The 22,366-nt window shown below is 36.0% G+C and overlaps 5 protein-coding genes across 8 annotated transcripts; 4 read left to right on the top strand and 1 right to left on the bottom strand.

Moving 5' to 3' along the window:
* Positions 1-1,898: 1,898 nt before the first annotated feature.
* LOC133693994 (uncharacterized) lies at positions 1,899-2,885 on the bottom strand. Its single transcript, XM_062115392.1, has one exon. The coding sequence runs from the start codon at positions 2,516-2,518 to the stop codon at positions 1,997-1,999; it is 522 nt and encodes a 173-aa protein (XP_061971376.1). The 5' UTR covers positions 2,519-2,885; the 3' UTR covers positions 1,899-1,996.
* Positions 2,886-7,450: 4,565 nt separating this feature from the next.
* Positions 7,451-11,425, top strand: LOC133694162 (uncharacterized). 2 transcript variants are annotated; one of them, XM_062115624.1, is made up of 6 exons: positions 7,451-7,532; positions 7,610-7,698; positions 8,031-9,709; positions 9,798-10,042; positions 10,126-10,188; positions 10,573-11,425. In XM_062115624.1, the coding sequence occupies exons 3-6, from the start codon at positions 8,059-8,061 to the stop codon at positions 11,200-11,202; spliced, it is 2,589 nt and encodes an 862-aa protein (XP_061971608.1). In that variant the 5' UTR covers positions 7,451-7,532; positions 7,610-7,698; positions 8,031-8,058; the 3' UTR covers positions 11,203-11,425. The 2 variants fall into 2 exon arrangements, with proteins under 2 accessions (XP_061971608.1, XP_061971607.1); XM_062115623.1 differs by having other exon boundaries at positions 7,458-7,698.
* A 396-nt stretch (positions 11,426-11,821) lies between these two features.
* On the top strand, positions 11,822-15,796 carry LOC133693199 (uncharacterized). Of its 3 annotated transcripts, none has more exons than XM_062114372.1 (4): positions 11,822-12,100; positions 12,443-13,924; positions 14,009-14,080; positions 14,965-15,796. In XM_062114372.1, the coding sequence occupies exons 2-4, from the start codon at positions 12,464-12,466 to the stop codon at positions 15,595-15,597; spliced, it is 2,166 nt and encodes a 721-aa protein (XP_061970356.1). In that variant the 5' UTR covers positions 11,822-12,100; positions 12,443-12,463; the 3' UTR covers positions 15,598-15,796. The 3 variants fall into 3 exon arrangements, with proteins under 3 accessions (XP_061970356.1, XP_061970357.1, XP_061970358.1); XM_062114373.1 differs by having other exon boundaries at positions 12,451-13,924; XM_062114374.1 differs by having other exon boundaries at positions 12,462-13,924.
* Positions 15,797-16,552: 756 nt separating this feature from the next.
* On the top strand, positions 16,553-19,281 carry LOC133695105 (uncharacterized). The gene is made up of 8 exons (XM_062116916.1): positions 16,553-16,710; positions 16,787-16,868; positions 16,964-17,031; positions 17,131-17,228; positions 17,949-18,085; positions 18,242-18,309; positions 18,538-18,601; positions 18,993-19,281. Exons 1-8 carry the CDS (start codon positions 16,700-16,702, stop codon positions 19,008-19,010), a joined length of 546 nt encoding a protein of 181 aa, XP_061972900.1. The 5' UTR covers positions 16,553-16,699; the 3' UTR covers positions 19,011-19,281.
* An 841-nt stretch (positions 19,282-20,122) lies between these two features.
* LOC133695104 (large ribosomal subunit protein eL18y) lies at positions 20,123-21,797 on the top strand. Its single transcript, XM_062116915.1, has 5 exons — positions 20,123-20,277; positions 20,377-20,466; positions 20,732-20,860; positions 20,941-21,123; positions 21,485-21,797. Exons 1-5 carry the CDS (start codon positions 20,275-20,277, stop codon positions 21,641-21,643), a joined length of 564 nt encoding a protein of 187 aa, XP_061972899.1. The 5' UTR covers positions 20,123-20,274; the 3' UTR covers positions 21,644-21,797.
* The last annotated feature ends 569 nt before the right edge of the window (positions 21,798-22,366 follow it).

A 22,366-nucleotide genomic window follows, 5' to 3' on the forward strand; every position in this document is an offset into this window, starting at 1 on the left:
TTCCCTGTCTACTGTGAACGGACTCAACTAGCACAACCATATTATCAGTCTCTCTCTACAATGGACAGCAAGATTGCACTTCATTGAAGTAAAATTTCTGGGATTATGAAAGGAAGCACAGATTATGATTTCAAATGATGATATCGAACATCATAAGATGTCACTTCTTCACCTGGCAATATACTGCAATTCACCATGGTAGACGTTCAACTTTTTTATAGAAAGAAAGGAGGATTGGCAGCTGTGCATGAAGACGATTGAAATCTATAGAGCAAGGAGGATTGGCACTGTGCACGAAGAAGATTTAGACAAGGGCTTTTCAGTTGCAGTTAATTTGAAGTACTCGATTCCGAGACGATCTGAATATAAGATTTGGTTTAGAACGAAATAAGAATTTCCCATCAAGCAATCTAAACCGAATGTTCAATGCCATAGAGCAACATGTATTTTGCCTATATGCAGATATGAAGAAATTGCATGGATTACAAATTTACAATGTTCTTGCAGCATAAACTAGTTTGCTATATTGTCAGCATACCTACTGCTACTGTCAAGCAAGAACACACTCCAATGATAAAAGTAGCGAGGATCTATTGACTATTACAGACCTATACCCAAAAGCTACAGAAAAAGAGAGCAAACAAGAACGCACAACTTCGACTATGAGGAGTTGCCGGCTTTACAGGGGGATGCATGGTACTTCTTGATCATGTCTCTGAGGGACAGTTGAACGAGCGACGATGACACAATGCTAATACCATATTTTATAACCCTGAATCTTTGTAAAAGCAGTGTTTCCTGGATCAGACTGCATCAAAAGCAAGCAGGCAAAGGCAGGAAGAGAACCTAACTATACTCACACAAAACAGCCATTGGCGGACAGAAGAAAGAGGAACTTCTCAAATTCTTTCTGAGCAAATCAAAGACTATCATTGGCTTATCCATTCTGACAATGGCTTATCTCAGGTTCTCTTCTGGTTTAGCACAAAAGAAATGGAAAGCTACATTTTTTAACAGAAAGCAAAGAAAAGGCAAATCCTCATTCGGATCCGACCCAATACATAATTTATCCCGGCCTTGACAAGTAATGTTAAGCACACAATGGCATAGATATGCATGCACAGATGCGCATATAAACTGACACTCACAATTCCGTAGCAGATTCAAATTAATACCATTAAAACACTTTAACAACTTCCCACCCAACCTCTTCACAATCACTTCAAAGAAAATGAAGGAAAAACCATTCCATCAACAACAATGGCAATGAAAAACAGTAAAGGCAATCATCTGATCATACAAATTAGGACTACAATTATTACAACATCATAAGCACAAGTATTATCAGTTAATGCCAGCCAAATAATGTTGTTGTTCCAATTCAAGCACGCCACTCCTTTCTGTTCCATGCTCCTTGAATCGGCCAATTAATACCTGTTTTCTAACTTAAAAAATGACAGCTCGGAGGACGATTTATGGAAACAACTAGGTCTGATTTGACCAATATATAACAAATAAAACAAGTATATTGCTATCCCCAATTCTCAAGGGTTAAGAAAAACTCATCAGTGACTACATTCTGTGAATTTTTACTCTTCAGTTGTCATCAAATTCCATATTATCACAAAGAAACCCAGCTAGTTCCGGGTTGAGTACAGGGTTAAATATCCTCATTGCAGATCCAATGACACCAGCCTCATTTCAAAACAACTAAAGGAAGTTTCATTGAGATGAAGGCACAAATTCAATGAATTCCTAAACCGAAATAAAAATCTCACAATTGTTTCTACACAGATCTGTTTCTAATCACACAAACATGGGCTTTAATACCAAAGTGAGCTGCAATAACGGGCATAATCCTACGATAGAGCACACAAAAGAGAGAATTTGGAGACAAATTAAGAAAATAATTACAACCCAGTTCATTAAATCCCAATTAAATGAGAGTATAAAAAACACAATAGAACAATTCAATGATTGAAATATACACATCTTTCTAAGATGAAGATACAAATGGGTTTGATCTAATCTTGCTTACTTTCCTTTTAGCACCACAACAATTCAAACCACAACCGCATTGAGGACACTCTTCAAAATTATCAATAGGAAAACCAGCACCAGCAATCCCAACAGAGAATTCAAGATCATCACCGTTTCTTAAAACCTCAATAATATCAACCCACATAAAAAACACCTTCACACTCACACCTTCCAGCCTTGAGAGTCTCCCTTGTGATATATAACCATTGACGCTTGACTTGTACCTTAACTGATATGATCCCTCAAGAGAAAAACTGCAAGAACCATTCAAGAAAGCAGAGAATCTACCTGTTGTGGTGTCAAGAGAATAGCCGACAACTCCTTTAGGAAGCAGTCCTTTAGGGAAGTTGTAGTCTCCCAAGATTTCATAGGCTGTTGGTTTTTGATCAAGAAAACTTGTTTCTTGGGATGAAGATGATGATGGTAAAGACTGTGAGAGTATGAGAATGAGGCAAAGAGTTGTGTATGATGAAGCCATCTTTCCTTGATGTTCCTGGCTGGTTGTTTTTGTTGTTTGAAAGAGGGCTTGTTTATGGGAAGAAGACCATATGAATGGCAGTTAAAGGCATAGCTTAGGTGGCAATTGTCTTTTAGTGTGACTTTTGAAAAAGTAATGTCTTTTTTAGAAGATTTGCAGTGGAATTCATATAAAAATAGCCCTTGAAATATATTACAGCTCTCGGGGAAGATTAGTCTATACTTCTAGAGTAATTTTTATCCGTTGGGCGATGAACCTTCTACCCAGCACCATCGGATCATTAAGGTTGACTTCCTTCCTTGCTTAATAGATGTGTTTTGCAGTCTAGCTCTCTTTTGCCTCAACTCTCGAGGGCCGATCTTTGCCCAAGCTACCCGAGCCAAATCCTATTTTTAACAGAATAATCTTATATATAGATATATACAGTATTTCATTACAGAGTAATCTATTATGCTGCATTTCATAGCATAAATAGTGTGGTGGGCACAAAAAGTCTCAAAACCCTGATCTGCTGTTTTTATGAAACAGAGTCGCAGGCAGGGATAAGGGACTCATTTTGCAATCCATCCTCCAAATTATCTGATGCTTTCTTCAATGGCTCGTATCTGTGATATATCCCATATAGAATCAACTGGGCTATCCCGAGAAGTAATCCAATCCCATTTGGTATCTATACACACACAGAATCAGTCCCTTTTCTAATAGTCAATGGATGTTCAATGCTTGGAAATGTAAACAAATAGTGATGAGAAGAATTGAGCTTACTCCAACAAAGTTGTCTTTTGCAAGCAGTGCATAGAGAGTCCAGAAGCCTCCATTTAGTAGAATGGAAAATGAGAGAAGGAATGGCATGAATTCTACACTCTTTGTTGTTATGACTGTTTTCTGCTTTAGTACATTCCAAGAAAACCAAGCATTCTTAGACACTGAATAGCTGAAAACAATTTTTGTTCTGGACCAAAAGCACATTAGTTGTTAAGTGCCTGTCTGGGAACACAGGTGCAACCCGCATTTCTAAACCAAAGACATCAAAATGATGTGTTTTAATTGGAAACGCAGGTTCCACCGCAAGTACAATTGTGTTCCCGGACGCAGCTTAAGTTGTAACTACTAAATACTTGCAACATAAAAAAAAATAAAATAGATACGAGAATATATCTCTCTCCTATATTGTAAGTATCTAACAGTTACAGTTTGGGCACCGTACAAATTTCTAACCTGTAGCAGTTAGAATATTGTAGTCACCGAGTACAAATTTATGGAACTTGGTATAGTTAATTTTTCTAATTTTCTTACCATAGCCGCAAGAGGCGAAGCATAAACAAGCATACCGGAGCAATCGCAGATGAAGCCAACAACATCGATTCTTACATCTCCTTGAAACATAAAATGAGTGAACGAGATTGCTGCTGCAGCAAATCCCACATCCAAAAGTCCAACTAGCAAGGCGGTCTTGGCCTAATTGTGAACATCATATAGATACATCATAGGATCAAGAGAACATAAAAATTGTGCTTAGTTATTGTCATAATACAGAGAGGATGAAAACTTGTTTTGTTTGAGACGGAGATGTAAAAATAAATGTTTATGAGATAATTTTGGAGTGAATTTTTGTTATTCTAAATAGACAACACAGAGAGACCCTTCTCATCTATCCCAACTATCTTTGCTTTTTTATGAGTCGAAACCGTAATCAAACGCTATAAAAAGATGATTTTTGAACGACAAAAACATGCGTGTGTTCATTCGTTAAAATGAAACAAAATAAAACTCACTCTCATTCTTGGAGATACGAACACCAGAAATATCAGAATGTAAACAATCTGAGTTACAGCACCAAAACCATTGATGGTGGCGATGAGGAAGCTATCAGGCTTGGTGATTCCATAGTAAATCCACAGGGTAGCATTCATTAATGTGCAGATATAAGGAATGCTTGAAAAATCCTCTGTCGATCTGTTCTTTACAATTCTCCAAAAAGTTTTCCTGGGAAATATTACATCTCAATATTTTACTGTCAGGCATCACAGATTTACAAAACAATCTTGATTTGCTTACTTACAAGGGAGAAAGGTAGGCCAGACTTGAAATGATGTTGCCTGCAAACACATAATTTAAGTACTTAGCATGAATCCAGAAGATATCCCTGTACATGCCAGAAATAGATAGAAGATCCTTTCACCATTCTATGCAGAGAAATCCAGGGGTCATTACCTAGTACCCCAACAATGAAAATTGTGTTAGCCATGGAGAAGTACAGTCTCCAAGTATTGCATGCATAAAATGAATCCCAGAGAGTGATTTAAATACAGACTCGGATATTAGAGGTTAAATTCTCTTATGTGCAGCCATTGTTGTTTTTTCCTAGCACCGTCAGCCTAGCCTATTATCAAACATCACCTTGATCAGGTGGAGATATTTTCATTGAATGAAAAGAAAAGAAAGGATAGAATTGACCCCAAAACTACCGATTATCTCAATTGAGTCTCCCATGATATATATTTAAGTTTTAAGAACAAATTCATCGGGAGATTATAAGCCCGAAAAGAAGATAATACCTCTTTAGATGTAACGGATTTAGGCCACCATTATCATTGACATCGCCAGTGAACTCAAACCTCTCGACTAAGAGAGCTATGATGATATCTACATCTCGCATTGGCTAGGAGTTGAAGGTCAATGCAACTTATAAGCCTCATGAATCAGTTTTTTCGATATAAAAATTATCGAGAGATTATAAATCAGAATATAAACTATGTTGTTTGAGGGATTCAATTTATAATAAATTTAGACCAACATTATTATTAACCAAATTTTAATAAAATATTTGGGCTCATAAAACTTTTGTCGCTCTAAAGGTTCATACATTGGACGATAGAGCTTGATGCAAATTAACTTACAAATGTATCGCTTTTTGTCACCAAATTCGGCGCAAATATGTTCATACAAGCCAAAGTTTTGACCGATTGGTTTCTATTGTTGACTTGTTGATGAAACAGAGTTTGCCCAGCGAAGTTATCTGGTTTCTTTTCTCGATGTCAGGTCTTTTTCTATCCGATCTAAATCAGCGGTGGTTCTTGGAGCCTTGATTCCTTGAAATAGTAGTAGTCAAACCTAATTCCAATTAAGTTTTAAATTAAATTAAAAAATATTAATATAGTAAAATCTAGTTGATTCGGTTTTTTCTTCACTTAAGTTGATTTAGTCCAACCTTTAAGTTAACAATAAAGATTTTTTTTTTAAAAATAATGCTATTTTGATTAAAAAAATTGATTTTAACTTGATAATCTATCAACCTAGACCCTTTTTTTTTAATAAAAAAAATATAAAATTAGCCTCCGCATATCATCTGACAACTATGCTGCAGATTGCTCATGTCATGGTGATTAGGCAATGGCTGAGCCACCGGAACCCTCGTACTTGTCAGGCTTATATTGGGTTTCTTCAGTGGTCCTTTGGCTGAACTCTCATTCTTGGTAGATTTACTGGCCTTTGGCTGAAGTAACTGATGTGACTGTGGGTCAAGGTTGGTGCTGGCTCCATGCTTAGCCTAGTGTTGGTGTTATCTGTTTGCTTTACGGGGAAGAAAACAGAGACATTGATCTTTTTTTCTACCATAAATTTGTCTATATTAAGTTTTTGTTGCTTTGTGGAGTACTTGATAGAAGCGTTAGCAGCTGGGACTCGAGGAAATATTTCAGGGGCCCAAAGCTTGCTTGCAGAAAAGCTTTTATCACTATGTTCTCCTTGTTTTTATATTTTAAATTAATATTTTTTTGATATTTCCAGATTATTTTGATGCGCTAATTTTAAAAATAACTTTTTAAAAAATAAAAAAAAATATTATTTTAATATATTTCTAAATAAAAAACACTTTGAAAAACAACCACAACCACACTCTCAGCAAGCGCTGAAGCCTATACTGGGCAGTCCTCTTCGTTTGAAATTACAAATAGGGTAATTTAGTTTGTTTTTTTTGGTATTTTAGCATAGTAATTTTTTTTAATTATAAAATAACACATTTTAGAGAGTTTGCAAAATTTCTGGATATGAGATTTAATAAGTGAGAGGAGAGAGAATAAAAAAAGAAAAAACTCTGAAGACACATTAAAATTCTAACAACAACAACATTAGTATTATTAAAAATATTGATAAAACGAATCTAATGATATTAAAAAAAATTAATCAATGGTGATCAGAATAAACCACATGGAAAGTTTATAAACAAATGAATCCTAACATCTTTTAACAACTCATGTAATTCATTTTATTTATTGTTTGTAATTTTATTATATATCATTGGATTCATCATTAGAGTTTTGATAAAAATCTAAGGTTTTTTTTTCTTTCTCTCTCTCTATTAAATTTTATGATGAATAATTTTACAATTTAAAAGAGTTATATATAACAATTGCGTAAATCTAAATGTTTTTTTTACTTTGTTATTATTATTATTTTACTATGATAAAATAAAAAAACCTCATTCAGGTTGTCGAGTACAGATTGCAGGACTCCCCAGTACTGCAGAAAGCTGTAGAAAGTTCCAAGAAAACGGTACTTAAATTGATGTTTGTTCCCTGCTGTGATGTCTTTTGCACTGAAAGCTTCGCATCTTGTTTGTATTGAGACGCTGCCTTCGTGAAACTTTATCCTCTATTTCTGAATATTTTTTTATTTTTAAAAATTATTTTTGATATTAATATATTAAAATATAATATAAAAAAATATATTTTTAATTTAAAATAAAAATAAAAAAATTTCATTTTTTTTTGAACTTTTACGACACAAAAATAAATAGACATTTGCTGCGTGGTGCACTTTGATGTAAGCTGTGTTTCACGCCTAGAAACATTGTTTTTTGTGTTTTTTTCATTCGAAACATATTTTGCACATGCACCCCATTGCCAAACGGGCTATAATTTCCAAGGATATCTCAGATTCTCAGCTCGGTCCAAGCGTCCATGTCTTTATCTACTTCCAAGTTCCAAAGTTACTCTTTCACCTCCTAAAACGGGTCTGTAAAACCTCCCTCCGTCTCTCTTCACTCTCCCCTAATTCTGCTTTCTTCACTTCTCCACTTTACTTTTGCAGTAAGAGGCGCCTTTTAACGCTGCACTGCATTTGCCTGCATCTATGTCTGTCTTCTTCATCTAGCTGATTTCCTTCCTGCGTTGTTCCAGGTCAAGAACCTTCTCTCTTCCTTCTCTTTTCTTTAATAATAATCAGCATTGTTAGAAAGATTACTGATTTCCCATGTTAATTTTCTGTAAATTTTGTTCAGTTAAGAATTGGAAATGAAATGGGAATTTCTTTTTCTTTATAAAAAACAAGAATTGGAATCATACAAGAAATGGGATGGGCTATTTTTTGTTCGGGCAACATTATGTTGTTATCGTAGTAGATTTGATTTCATGTAAATTGAATGCTTATTTGGATTGAATCGGAAAGAGAATGGTGTTAATGACACTAAGTGAAGCATATTTTGATGGAGTTTACGGATTGTTTCTTGCAGTAGGAAGAAGAAAGGTGCAAAGTGAATTATGGTTAATAATACAAAGACTTCGAAGATTTGTATAGTACCTAGCTTTGTAGGTGATTGCCAAGAAATCAAGGAGTTGGCAGAGGTTTCAGGTGCTGTGAATTTTGAGGTTCAGCAAGCTTATGAATCACATAATACAGCAACCTCATTGGGGTTGGATTCGGATTCGGGTTGGGGCCAGCGTTACAAGCTCGGTCCATGTTTTAATTCACCGTCTGTAGAAGAAGATAACAAACCTGTGGCTGCAAGGTTGTCTAAATATTACCCTTCTGAGAAATCTAAAATTTTGGTGCAGAATCACTCAAGTTTGGTTTCGTGGCATAGTTGGTGCAAAAATTCCAGCCCGATTATTGGATGGCATATTCCAGATGAAAGTTACTGTAATTGGGTAAAGAAGTTGGAAAAGAGACTTGGACAGAAATGGCGAGACCTCAGAATCTATGAAACCATTATGCTGTCAACACGTCTCATTTCCTTTGACGGTCCTCTCATGTCTGCTCTCATGTGTTTTTGGGACAAAAGTTGCAACGCTTTCGTCCTTCCTGAAGGTCTGATGGGCATAACAATGGAGGATGTGGTTGCAATCACCAGTTGTTCCCCAGTTGGCATTGAGTTATCTACATTAGGGACTGACCTGCCAGATGCGAAGAACACTTATCAAGGGATTGGTGTATCAAGTTATGGCAATTTTGTGACTAGATCTATGGCTCTTAGAGATAAAGAACAAGAGGAAATGGCTTTCTACTTGTACTGGATATGCAAGTTTCTTGTTTGCAACCGCTCAGTCATGGTTTTGAAGGGCTTTCAATGCGTGGCTGAAACCATCTTTCATGCAAAGAGTCCATTAGCGCTTGCCCCCTTCTTACTTGGCCTTGCCTATAATTGCCTAGGCAACATTCTCAGATCAGATTTCAGCGAACATGTGAGTGGGCCTCTATGGCTAGTGGTGCTATGGGCGCAGGCTTATTTTAAACCTATTGCAGCTAGGAGCATTGCTGCACAACTTCCAAGCCCAAGGCAACAGCACTTTAATAGCATATACTCATATGGGGATTACATAATTTTCAGCCAGGTGCAATGCGAGAAAACTTTTGAGGAATGTTTCATCTATTTGACTGACAGCAGAAGGAAACGCCAAGGAGAGGAGTGGAACCCATTTCTTAATAGGGAATTTGGTGCTGACTGGTTTCGTACTTTCACACTTCATCAGAAACACACTAGAGATGAAAAGGATGCGTGGAAAGCTGTTCTAGTTGCTCAGGATCTACCAGCATATTTTAGCCCTCCTTCATTTTTTCTTGAACCTTACTCCCCAAACCAGTTTGCCAGGCAACTTGGACACCTTCAATCAGTTCCTGTCCCATTCTACCAAACTATCAACCAACCCTGGCATTCTAGGAACACTGTGGCTCCTAATGTTCTTAAGCATGCAGAGAAGGACTATTTCACCAGAAAATCTGCAATGTCGCATGTTCATCAGATTCATTGGTTCCCATCTTCAGACCATGCCTTCAATTCTTGGTGGTTATGGTGCTGGGAAAATGTTGCGTCATATCTCTCTGAGGCTCGGAAACATTTTGTTTTGAAGTTTGGAAATGGTCCCAGGAAGACACGTAAGAAACGACGTGCACGGACTCAGAAGTTGCAAAGAGGTATCTTGTAGCTCCCCCTCTTTCAAAGTACATCTTAGAGTTCTATTTCTTGGCTGTCAGTGTTGATTTGATAATTTATGTGGAACAGTTCCAAAACGTAGAGAAAAAATGGTTTCAGCTATTTTAGAATCATCACAAGGAGTAGGAAAAGTAGGGATGGAAGAGGAAGAGGAAGAATCATTGTCATCATCATCTGGTGATCTGCCTTCGAATACAGAAGGACAAGGAAAACAAGTAGAAGATGAAGAAGAAGAATCATCATCAAAAGAAGACGAAGAAGATGTTGATCTGCCTTTGACAAAGTTGCGACATCAGAAGCCCTCTGCTGATGAAGTAAACTTTTCTTTCAAACTGGTCATTTAAGTTTATGATGTAGAGACTTGGAAGCTGAATTTGAAATTTCTTTGCCTTGACAGAACGACAGGACACTAGAAGAGCATCCATCCTCTGAAGATCTTGTAAACACCGAGCATCATCAGGTACCTTCTTCTTCTTCTTCTTCCTGAAAAAATGAATAAAAGAAACAGCAAAAGCTTTTGATAACAATTTGAGATATAAATATCTTGAGTATTAGCTGAGAAAGCCTTAGATTTCCGTCTTAGGCAACATTTCACTATGTTTTGTATTTGTTCAACAAGATTATCTGGCTCCTGAACACCATTGAAATTGAATTCTATCTGTTATTTCTTTCAATCCTTGCCTGATAAATGTAAGAGCACCATGGCGATCTAAGACGAACAGATGGGAATTTTTTATGTCCTGATTCATTTGTAGTCCAAGATGATCCAGAACTCATAGTCCCCAGCAGCCCTGATCTGAAACTCGTTGCTTTACTCTTAGAATCTTATACAGTCCTTTTGCAGGATGAGGTTGGAGAAAGCGACACCACTCCTCAACAGAGCCATGGCGAATCTGTGAACGTTGAACAGCAAAGAAAGAAGCTTAAACAATATATGGACATGTCAATAGAGTCCATTTTCGGGACTAATCAATTGAACAGCATGGAGAGAACTGTTGACACTATCTATCATCATTCAGGTGATGCATTAGAGACCCCCATTCTGGGAGATCTGAAGAAACAACTGACTGGTCTCAAGGATAAGATCCCGTCTCTTTTGTCTTCAATTAACTCTGCCGAAGCTGAACGAGAGTCTCTTCGCAAACAAAACCCTGATCTGCCAACAAAGCTGAGCCAAGTGAAACTGGCATTACAAGCTGACGAATCAAAACTTTCAGAGCTGACAAGTGAAGAAGCTAGACTTGAAGTTGAAATCCGAAAACTAATCGAGAAGAAAGAATCAGTTCTTTCTCAGAAAGCATCAGCTGCAGAGAGTGTTGAGGGGAGAAAGCAGAAAATGGAAGAGCTGAAGGATATCGAGGCAATCATCAAGAAGGCAGAGTACAGTTGTTTCCAAAAGCGGAACGAAATGAGTAAAGTAAATGCAACCATTAACGTGACTTTGATGGATGCCAAAAGGGTTTTGTTCAAATGATTTGTTCCCCTTTTAGAGCTAATACATGTAGTAAATTGTGAACCCTGTAGTTCTTCTTGCCTTCTTATCATTTTTGGGAATATTAATTGCGGTGCTGTTGTGACCACATCAGTCTTGACAATACAGTAGTTCCATGCAGGACCAGAAACTGAAAATGGTGTCAAGACCTGAAAGAAATATGGTGATCAGAAATGATTATTGAGTTGCCTTCTGGATTCTGTTATTATGTTCTTGAGTTGTTAAATTTGGGCATGAAATGATTATCGAGTAATGACCAGGATCAGATTTATCAATGGAATACATATATGACTCTAAATCTAACCTAATCTAATTTTAAATTTGTATAAAAAAAATATTAACTTAATAAAACTTGGTTGATTTAGTTAAATTTAAAAAATTAATATGGGGAAATATTTTTTATTTTTATAAAAATAAAACGATTTTATTTTAACAAATAAATAAATAAAATTCAAGAATTTAAAAAAATTAAAAAATTATTTTAATGTATTTTTTTAAATAAAAAATTATTCTGCACCGTTACGTGACCAGACTATCACAGTTGACCTCTCAAGTGCGCCGACTTTGACAACCAGGAGGCAGGTCGTCCTCTTCAATAACTAGACGACACGTCAGCTAGAAAATCAGTGATGAGAAGGCGGGTGTGGAAAATACAAAGCATCTATCTGGGTTTCTTCTTGAGAAACAGGAAAGCTTGAAAACCAGAGACAAAAATTCAGGCAATTATGGCATAGCAAAAGAAAATCACTTAATTTGGAAGTCATATTTGGATTGAAGAACGAAAACCCACATGGCTCAAAGCTAAAAGCTGTTAGCTTTCATGTAAAGAAACAATCAAGGAAAGTAACAGAAGACTCTTCTTAAATCTCTTCAATCTCAGGTAGCTTCTCTTCTCTCTTTTTCTTTCCCAGAATTCTTCCTCGTTTGCTAATGCTAATGCTGATTTTACCGAAAGTTGGAAAAACTACAAGAATTGAATTCATTTCTGACCAAATCATGGTGTTCCAAACAACCTGTTAAAGATTTTTCGTGTGGTGATTTTGGAAAAAAGTTTCGGCTTCAAGATTGTATTTTGCTTAAAGATACGGAAAGAAGAAAGGAATTTATTTCAGTTTTTTTTTTTTAGTTTTATTCACATAGCATTGATAAAAAAAAAAAAACTGGATTTTGCTGAGTATACAGTGCAGTTTTTTTTTAAAGGAAAAAAAATTATGCCTTGCAGTGTATTAGTGGTTGATTAGGCATGGATGAGTTACTTCGTCTGAGTATTGGGGGTGCCGCAAATTCGGATTTAAATATCTCGGGTGGAGAAGCTGCTGGTCCCACATCCTTGCCCGCGGATGGTGTTGATCGAAATTTGTTACAGCCACCGTATGATGGGCAGACTTTTGGTAGTTTAGAAGAAATGGTACAGTATTTGCAGTCGTATGCGAAGGCTATTGGGTTTCAATGGAGATATAGAACTTCAAGAAAGAATAAGAGCAATGGGGAAAGATGTGGTGTTCGTATGGTGTGCACTAAAGAAGGAACGAACAAGCCTCGAGGAAAGAGTCCCAAGTATTTTAGGCTTTCAGGGAGGGAAGGGTGTAATGTTGCAATGTCTTCTTCCTTGCAAAGTGATGGTCGGTGGAAGATTAGCAAAATTCATTTGCAGCATTGTCATGAGATTGATTTGAATGCTGTACCGTTACATATGCGACAGCATCTATTAGAGTTGAATGATAGGTCGGGCATTGAGGAAGAAGAAGAAGAGGAAAATGAAGAAGAAGAGGAGGGGAAACCGTATGATGGGCAGACTTTTGGTAGTTATGCAGAACTGATTCAGTTCTTGTTTTCTTATGCCAAGAAAGTTGGATTTCAATGGAGCATCAGGACTTCAAGAAAGGATAAGAACAGCGGTAAAACTTGTGGTATCTGCATGGTATGTAGTAAAAGCAAGCGGAGAAAACAGCCAAATTCTGAGGGGGAGGGGTGTGATGTTTCACTATGTTCTACCTTGCAAAAGGATGGTCAGTGGAAGATCAACAAAATTCATTTGCGACACTGTCATGAGATGGATCCAAATGCAACTCCCATTCTTCGGCGATGGTATCTACTAGCATTGAATGGTAGGTTGGGTATCGAGGAGGAGGAAGCAAAGGAGGAGGGAGAAGAAATGGAGGAGGGGGAGGGGGAGACAGAACAAGAAGAAGCTGGGAACTCGTCTTTGTCCAATGATATTGATCGTCCTTCTATTGATCCACTGTATAATGGACAGACTTTTGGTAGTTTACAAGAACTGATTCAGTATTTGTGCTCTTATGCAAAGGCTGTCGGATTTGAATGGAGGAAGAGAACTTCAAGAAAGAACGAGAACAGTGGTGAAATATGTGGTGTTCGCATGGTATGCAATAAAGAGGGAAAACGAGGTTCTTTGGGACCATCAATGAAAAAGGGGTGTCCTGTTGCTGTAAATTCTACCTTGCAGAAGGGTGGTCGGTGGAGGATCAACAAAATAAATTTGGAACACTCTCATGAGATTGATCCGAATGTAAGACCATTCCTTCGGCGGCGACATAGATCTATTCCTCCTCAATTGCGGGATCCCCTGGTGTCAAATGATAGGTTGGGTATTGAGGATGAAGAAGAAAGGGAAGAGGAGGAGGAGGAAGAAGGAGCTGTACCTGTTGCCTTGGAGCAACCTCTAGACTCAAGTGGTGATGAGGTGATGACTGCTTTCAACTTGGACTTTAAATGTCATTGCATTTTGATAAAAAAACTGAACTTGAAATCTCATTTGCCTTGACAGTTTGATTCACCTTCAATAAATGATGCAATAATGGAAGAGCAACCATCCTTTGAATCTTCCTTTAACCAGCAGGTTCTTCTCTTTCTTCTCTTTCTTCTTCTTTTTGCAGAGTAAATGATTTTTCATTAATGAAAGAGAGAATGAAGGCAGACGGGACTAATAAAAGCAACTCCAAGTGTTACGAGGAGACTGAAACTAATGATTAAAAACTTAAGTAATTGAGACCAGAAAGCCAAAGACAAATGGATTGAAAAGGAATCCAATCTTTCTCTTACATGGCCAGATCCTACAAATGCCTTTAGGACTTTTTTGTGAGGCCTTTGATTGAATATCTTTCGCAGTAACACGTCTCCCATTTCACTTCACACAGCATATTTCATAGCAATATTTGCTAAATTCTTGAATTCTGTTGAATGTTGCCCTTTGAAGATTAACTCTCCATGCTTCCATGCTCTTTTTCAGGACCTCATACTTTTATTCTGTCTGTCCCATATTCTTAGGGAAATATTAGGAGTTTGACTAGTTCAACTAACTTAATACCCTCGAGTAGACATTATTGTCCAATTGAAGCAGCCAAGTAGGACCTTGGCAGAGAACAACAAACAAGATTTTATTTTAACCTTGTTGATAAGGATACAGGAATTTGGGAAAAATATAATTAAAAAAATATATATTTAGGATGAAAGTATATCACATTGAAGTGGGCAATTGCCCCATGAATTTTTTCAAAATGAACAGAAAAGAGTGCACATGTACTGAAATTTCAAAGCTCTTTTATATTCGATCCCTTCATTATTTTTCTAATCTTTACTAGTACCATAATGAGAAGATAGAAGAAGTCTGAAGTAAATGATGCATATATATATATATAGAAAAAGTCTTGAGTTGGAGCTAATCCGCCTGTCAACTTTTGGGGTCTTCTTTTTTCTTTAGAATCTCAAGCAGTTCTTTTGCAGGATGCCATTGATGAAAGGGGCACCACTTGTCAAAACAGCCCTGACCTGGCTGGAAATGTTGGACAGCATTGGAAGAAGCTGAAAAGAGATATGGGCAAATTGACGACGTCCAATTCAGACAATATTAGGCAATTGAGCAATATGGAGAGAACTGTTGATGTTCTGATCAGTCAATATTTTGGGGATGATGTAAACACCACTCTTCAAGATGTGAGGAAATTAATCACTGGACACAAGAACAAGGTCTTTCATCTAAGGTCTTCAAAAAAATCTGCTCAAGCTGAATGCAAGAATCTTTACAGAGAGAATCCTGATTTAGCAGCAACAATTGACAGAGCAAAACTAGCGTTACAAGCGGAAGAGTCAAAGCTGTCTCAGCTCACATGTGAAGAAGCTAGACTCGAAGCGGCAATCCAAAACTTAATGGCAAAAAAACAATCAGTTCTTTCGCAGAAAGCTTCAGCTGCAAAGAATATTGAGAAGGAAAACCAGAAAATGGAAGAGTTGAAGAACACACAAGAAAAGATCAACAAAGCAGAAAACAGTTTTCGCAAATGGCAGAAAGAAACGAGTTACGCTAACTCTACTTTCATTTCAAATTTGATGGATTCCAAGAGGGTGTTGTTCAAGTGAAATTTTTGGTTCCTTTTGGATGCAACCTTTCCCTTCTTGTCACTTTTTTTTCCTGCTTCTTTGCTGTAGTTATTTAGTACGGAGAACGGAACAGTGCTTTCGACTAGCGAAGGAAGCGCTCGTTTTCTTGTTTTTCTAAGCGCAGTTTTGTATTGTGTGAAACTGATTTTAAAAAAATTTGATTTTTTTTAGTTTTAAATTAGTTTTTTTAATAATTTGATATATTGATATAAAAAATAAAATTTATAAAATAAATAATTATATTATTTCGATGTAATTTTTTAAAATATTTTTTAAAATAATTTCTATTATATTTTTAAATATGTTTTAACATCTTTAAGATGGACATGCTTTTTTATTTTAAATTATTTTAATATATTGATATTAAAATTAATTTTTAATAAATAATAAAAAATATTATTTTAATATATTACACTTCTAAATAATTTTTTGGTTATAAAGTTTTAAGATCTTTTAAATGGGCTTGGTGGTGGCAAAGGGCTTGAGATCTGTACAGCAGGTCTCGAGTTCGAGTCAGGGCGTGCATCTCTTGTAAGAGCTTGGAACAGTTGGGATTTTACTCACTTATCTGGACTCACAAAATACACTTTTTGAAAAATAGAGTTTTCTCGAATAAAAAAAAAAAAATCTTCCAAATGGGCATGCCTTCACGCCTCTCTCGCTCTCTTTAATGGGCAAACCCAGAAGGATAACATAGAACCCGATCATGTTTTAAAAAATCATGATTTAAATAAACTTTAACTCTGATTTTTTTTTTAAACTTTTTCTTTAAAATAAATTAACTTGGATTGATCTAACTTAAGCCTCGAACCTGTTGTTTTGGATTGTTTTTTATAAGGAAAATTATCTTTTCTTATTAATACCAATCAAGCCCAAACAAAACCCAGCCCACAAGCCTGTCCCGCGCACAGCTCCTGGAATAAGCACACGAGTCTAACATGCGCGGTTCAGTTAACTGCACTCTCATTAAATTTTGATTAACCGCTTAAAGAAAAAAAAATCCGTATTTGCAGATTGGATCGATCCAAACCCTACAAAAACCCTAAATTTAATCAATCGCTTACTCTTTAATCTTTCGAAAATGTTCAAAAAGTAATCCTTCATTTCTTCTCTCCGTCTCTCACTTTTTTCTCTCAATATTTTTCACTTTTTTCTTATATTTTTTCAGGTTTTCAAGTGATGAAGTATCGTCACAAAACCAAGTGAAAGCATCAGTTCAACGCAAAATTCGACAAAGCATTGCTGATGAGGTTCGAAATTAAACAAGAAGTAAAACCCATTTTTTTATTTTTCAATTTTGTCATGAATTTTCTCTGAAGTTTGATTTTTGTTTTTGTTTTTTCAGTACCCAGGACTTGAACCAGTATTGGATGATTTTCTGCCAAAGAAATCGCCTTTAATTGTTGTTAAATGGTAATGTAATTTTTGACTTGTGTGAAATAATTGATGGGCTTTTGTTGTTGATGAATTTTGATTATTTTTAAAATTTTTTTTATTGTGATTGTAATGCAGTCAGAATCATTTGAATCTGGTGGTGGTGAATAATGTGCCATTGTTTTTTAATATAAGGGATGGACCTTACATGCCTACGCTCCGACTTCTTCATCAATGTAAGCAAAAGTGTTTCTTTCTTTGTCTGAAATGACATTTTAATGATGTTATTACCGTGTGCTTTTTGTTAAGTAGTGAATTTTTAGGTTTGGATTTCTTGATTGATGTGGTTTGTTGTTATTGTTATGTGTAAATGATGAGAAAGGTTTGTATGCTATCGTAGAAATGCTTAGTCTGTTTGTCGTAATGTAGTGGGTGAAAAATGTGGTTTTTTAAAACAAAAGGTGTTATTGTTGTTTATGAATATGGATGATGGTGCATGCCTGATTTCTCCTTACGTTTTGATTTCCTTTGCTGTTATGGTTTTGGATGCATCTCTAGACTCAAATCTGGTTCAGTTTGCTCTTAACAGCCACTAGTTTTACTGTAAGATTTATGTGGGAAGAAGTGGATAGTTCTGTTCAGGTATTAGTTTTGGGCATTTGGAATGATTTAAAGATTATAAGAAAGAAGTAGTTATGTTATTTTGAATCAGAATGAGAGTTTTTATCTATTTGTCTCTAAACTTGTTAGAGATAGTAACCAGGAAAAGAAAATTGGGCTTTTGGATTATATTTTTTATGATGCTTCAAGATAAGAAGATCTAGGAGCTATTTGTCTCTATGTTTTTTCATTTAGTTTTTCTAATGGGAAGACCTGTCAAATGCTTTTTACGTGTTGTTCTTATGGAAGCTTACATCCTGACATGTATTTTTCTTTTTTAATTGCTGGTTCTACAGATCCAAACATAATGAAAAAATTGCAAGTTGATAGGGGTGCAATAAAATTTGTCCTTGCTGGTGCTAACATAATGTGTCCTGGACTTACATCTCCTGGTGGTGCACTAGATGATGAAGTGGATGCTGAAACTCCAGTGGTATGAAATTGAACTGCGTTGTACTTAGAATGTCTATTCTTGATCAGTTCTTTTCATAAATCATGACATTTATGGTTGCTGTTTCAGTTCTAGTATGCTGCATAGGAGTTCTGTTACTCTTTGCTTTTCCTTGACAAAAATGTGTACTACTTCCAGGCTATAATGGCTGAAGGAAAGCAACATGCCCTTGCTATTGGCTTTACAAAAATGTCAGCAAAAGACATGTGAGTTATTTTCTAACTTATTCAAACACGATATTTCAATTTTGTGGGTGGTGATCTGGGCTCTAGGAGCGTGATGGAGTGATTTTGACCATGCTATAGTTTTATATTTTCCAAAGTCTATAAAATAAAACAAATGCATGAGAGACTTGTAAATCACCACTGATTCTATTGTCTGTTCCCTTTGTGATTGGCATATGCTATAACTAGAAGCATTTCTTTGATTCACAGAAAGTCAATCAACAAGGGAATTGGCGTGGACAACATGCATTATCTCAACGATGGTCTATGGAAGGTAGGTCATCATAAAATTTTCAACTCTTTGTTCATCCAAATGCCATGTTGATCTGGTTTTATGTAAATAAATAGCAGGGCAATTTCTTTATGAAGGGCCGTTAAGATAGACAAAATCCATCCCTTTGAACCTAATGTTAAAGTTGGAGCAATTTTATGACATGAAGAGAACTTAAGATTATTGCGCACTGTATCACTTGTTGGGCTTGTTTATATATATATATATATATATATATATATATATATATATATATATATATACTGGAGTATATACTGTACTGGAGCATACACTGTTTTCTTATTATCAAATTGGCATTTTTAGAAGAAAAAAGTCAGCATGATGTGGCTGATTAGTAACAAATATAATCAAGTTTACTAATTGTATCATGCAGATGGAGCGTTTAGATTGAGGTTTTTCCAAGAACAACTGCTGTATGGTCTTTGGTACAAGTCGCAAAGAGCATATATTCATCAAGGCTATGCAGCTGTCCTGTTTCCCGATGTTGCTGAAGGAATTGTGTGAACATTTCTCTGCGTGTTGTCACCTTTCGTTCCTTGTACACTCGACAGAAATTGCTTTTACCATGTAGATCAATCCTTTAATGAGGCGATCATGGATATTACTTTTCTCGGATATCTTGACAATATCGGTGGCGAAATCTAACTTTCTTTTGTGATTAACTCGTCTGATTAGTTTGCATGTTGAGCCCCAGTCAAATTTCATTGAAATAAGGCCAATTGAGTGAGATAGAGTTAGCTTCATAAGAACTAACAATCTAGTGCTGGAAAAAAGGAAGGCCATTGCCGTCAACTCTCTCTTATTACACAGTAAAGAAAATTTAAAACTTATGTGTATCTGGTGAATCACAGCGGTAGTGTTTGGTTGCTTTATTGGGATAGATTATGCAAAGACAATAAAAATAAAGACGGAAGTGCAATACGATAAAATTATTTTCGAGATAAAATTATTTTATATTTATTTATTTATTTTTTCTGTTTTAAGACATTGACCGAGGCTATTTAGCTAGGGTTACCACAATTTTTTGCACTTTTGTACATGAATTTGAGAGTGGTTAGAGGTAGCCTCTTCCATTACATGATTATAATTGAAAATCTAATATAATTTAAACATTGTTTTATTAAAATTATTAAATACACAATTATCTGATCATGTGTTTGGTAATGCAATATATAATTTTTTTTAATTAAACTATATTTAAATAATTTTTTTCAGAATTTTTTTTTCATGTGGCATATCAAATTTATGAAAAATAATGTAGAAAAACATATTTAACCACTCTTAAATTTTATATCTGTTATGATTATTATTCTCGACCCTAAGAAAAAAATAAAAAAAAACTTTACTCGGTCGAATTGGGCTGGGAAGTCCAAAATCCATTAAATCTTACAAAATCATACTACTTCCTAGCCCAACTAACCATAACGATTCTATCTGATCAAGCCCAATCAAATCAAACCCTATATAAGATCACAAACTTTGTTTCCCACGTGGACGGTAAGTGATGCATCTGCATAAACACCAATAGACCTCACCTACACATATAGATTAAACTATATAACTACTTAAAAACCCTAGCTTCGTTTTGTTCCCCTTTCCGTCTCCCATCAGCAGCACCACTAGCAGTAGCGGCGGGTAGCTTTAAAGCTTCAAGAATGGTGCCTCCCTTCTCCATACGAATATACTTATCTTTACGTATCTGTGTGCATATGGTTCAGTTACTGATTTGTTGGTTTTTTTTTTTTTTCCATTTCCAGGGGATAGATTTGAAAAGAGGAGGTAAGTCCAAGAAGACCAAACGTACAGCTCCGAAGTCGGATGATATCTATCTTAAGCTTCTTGTTAAGGTTAGTTTTCAAAAACCTATGTCTACTTTTCTATAAAGTTTTGATCTTTTTGATTATATAGTCCTTTTTGTGAAGGACAGACGTGAAAAACCCATGTCTGTTTTTGCTACGAAGTTCAAATCTTTTATGTTCTTTTGGAAGTGTTGGCTATGCTGAGGTCTCAGACCCTTTTTTTACTGAATAGTCAAAATCCCCATTTGTTTTATAATCTTTAGAAGGATGTTATGTATAATGTGATTGATTTGAAACCGTGGTCTTTTATTAGCTGTACCGGTTTCTTGTGAGGAGAACTGGAAGCAGGTTCAATGCTGTGATATTGAAGAGGCTGTTTATGAGCAAGATCAACAAGGCCCCACTTTCTCTTTCTAGGCTTATTACATTCATGAAGGGAAAGGTTAGCATTTTTTACCTTTAAAGTGTTTTTGTATTGTTTGTTTATTTAGTATTTTATTTCATTGTTTGTTTCATGTATAGGAGGACAAGATTGCTGTGCTTGTTGGGACAGTAACTGATGATATTAGAGTCTATGAGGTGCCTGCATTGAAAGTCACTGCTCTGAGGTTTACAGAGACAGCTAGGGCCAGGATTGAGAAGGCTGGAGGAGAGTGCTTGACATTTGATCAGCTTGCTTTGAGAGCTCCACTGGGACAGAACACAGTATGTACTCCTTTTAGTTTGTTGGTTAATTTGTTTTATTGCAGAACTTCATTTTATATTCATTATGTTTGTTGGTGATTGGTCTTAGTTTAATTGATCTGATCATTTGATTTTCTTGATTGCTGTTCGTAATCTATTACTGCTTTTGGGTTCAAGCTGAGTATGCTTTAAATGTTTCTTTGCTTTGGAGTTTATCTATCGTTTAATATGATTTACATGTTGCCACTTGCTGTGATTTTCTCGGTTATCTTGGTAGTGGCAATGCCAACCATCCTCTGAATTCTGGCAATTGTATGAATTACCGAACTTCATTCTTGAGTTGGATGTTTGTTCATCCCTTTTTTGTTTTTCCGTTTTATAGGTTCTCCTCAGAGGTCCGAAGAATGCTCGTGAAGCTGTCAAACACTTTGGCCCAGCTCCAGGTGTGCCACACAGCCATACCAAACCATTTGTGCGCGCCAAGGGAAGGAAGTTTGAGAAAGCTAGAGGAAAGAGGAACAGTAGGGGCTTCAGGGTTTAATTTTGTTTTAGTGAGAGTGAGGCAGTTTGTTTTGATTGACTGTTCCAATTTTTGTGCAACTCTAGGTATCCAAGGATCATTTTCATGATATTTTAACTTTGGTTATCTATTTATCTGCTTGGATTGTTTAATGCACAGCAATCATGCTTGGTCATGCACAATGAGTTTTTGAGGATCTCAATTTTCTCAACAATATTTAACTAAACTCGTGGAACATATGATTCTCTTCCTATAACGGCCCAAAGTTTTGTTTTCTTTATACATCCGTCAGTCAAAATTTGTGCCCATGCCATTGTCATGGTAGTAGTCTGTTCTAGTCTTGGTTTTGAGCCTGTCTTGTGAACGAGCTTCTCTTTGACGTTTCGCTGGAGCCAATTAAGCTGCGTGATGGCTAGGAGCGGGATGAACAGCTTGTTAAACGTCCACTATTTGTGAATGTACAGTAGGCTAATAGCTAAGTTGGCTTGTTAGAACTTTAGTCGGCTCAGTATAGAAAAGGAACACGGGCTTCATTTCTGTTCATCTCGTGTTTTAAAGTTGCAAGAGACAGTAATGGATGATTGTTCAGATCAGATCAAAGCATTTTAATCCCAACCCACATTAAAAAGGTTCTGCAATTTAATTATTGAAGCCAGTGAATGAAAAGGTAAGCCTGATTAGATTGATAGAAATCAATTATAAGCTACCAGGTGAATTGAAACATGTATTTCTTGTAAATCAACA

The sequence above is a fragment of the Populus nigra genome, chromosome 5, assembly GCF_951802175.1.
Source record: "Populus nigra chromosome 5, ddPopNigr1.1, whole genome shotgun sequence".
Classification (NCBI taxonomy): domain Eukaryota; kingdom Viridiplantae; phylum Streptophyta; class Magnoliopsida; order Malpighiales; family Salicaceae; genus Populus; species Populus nigra.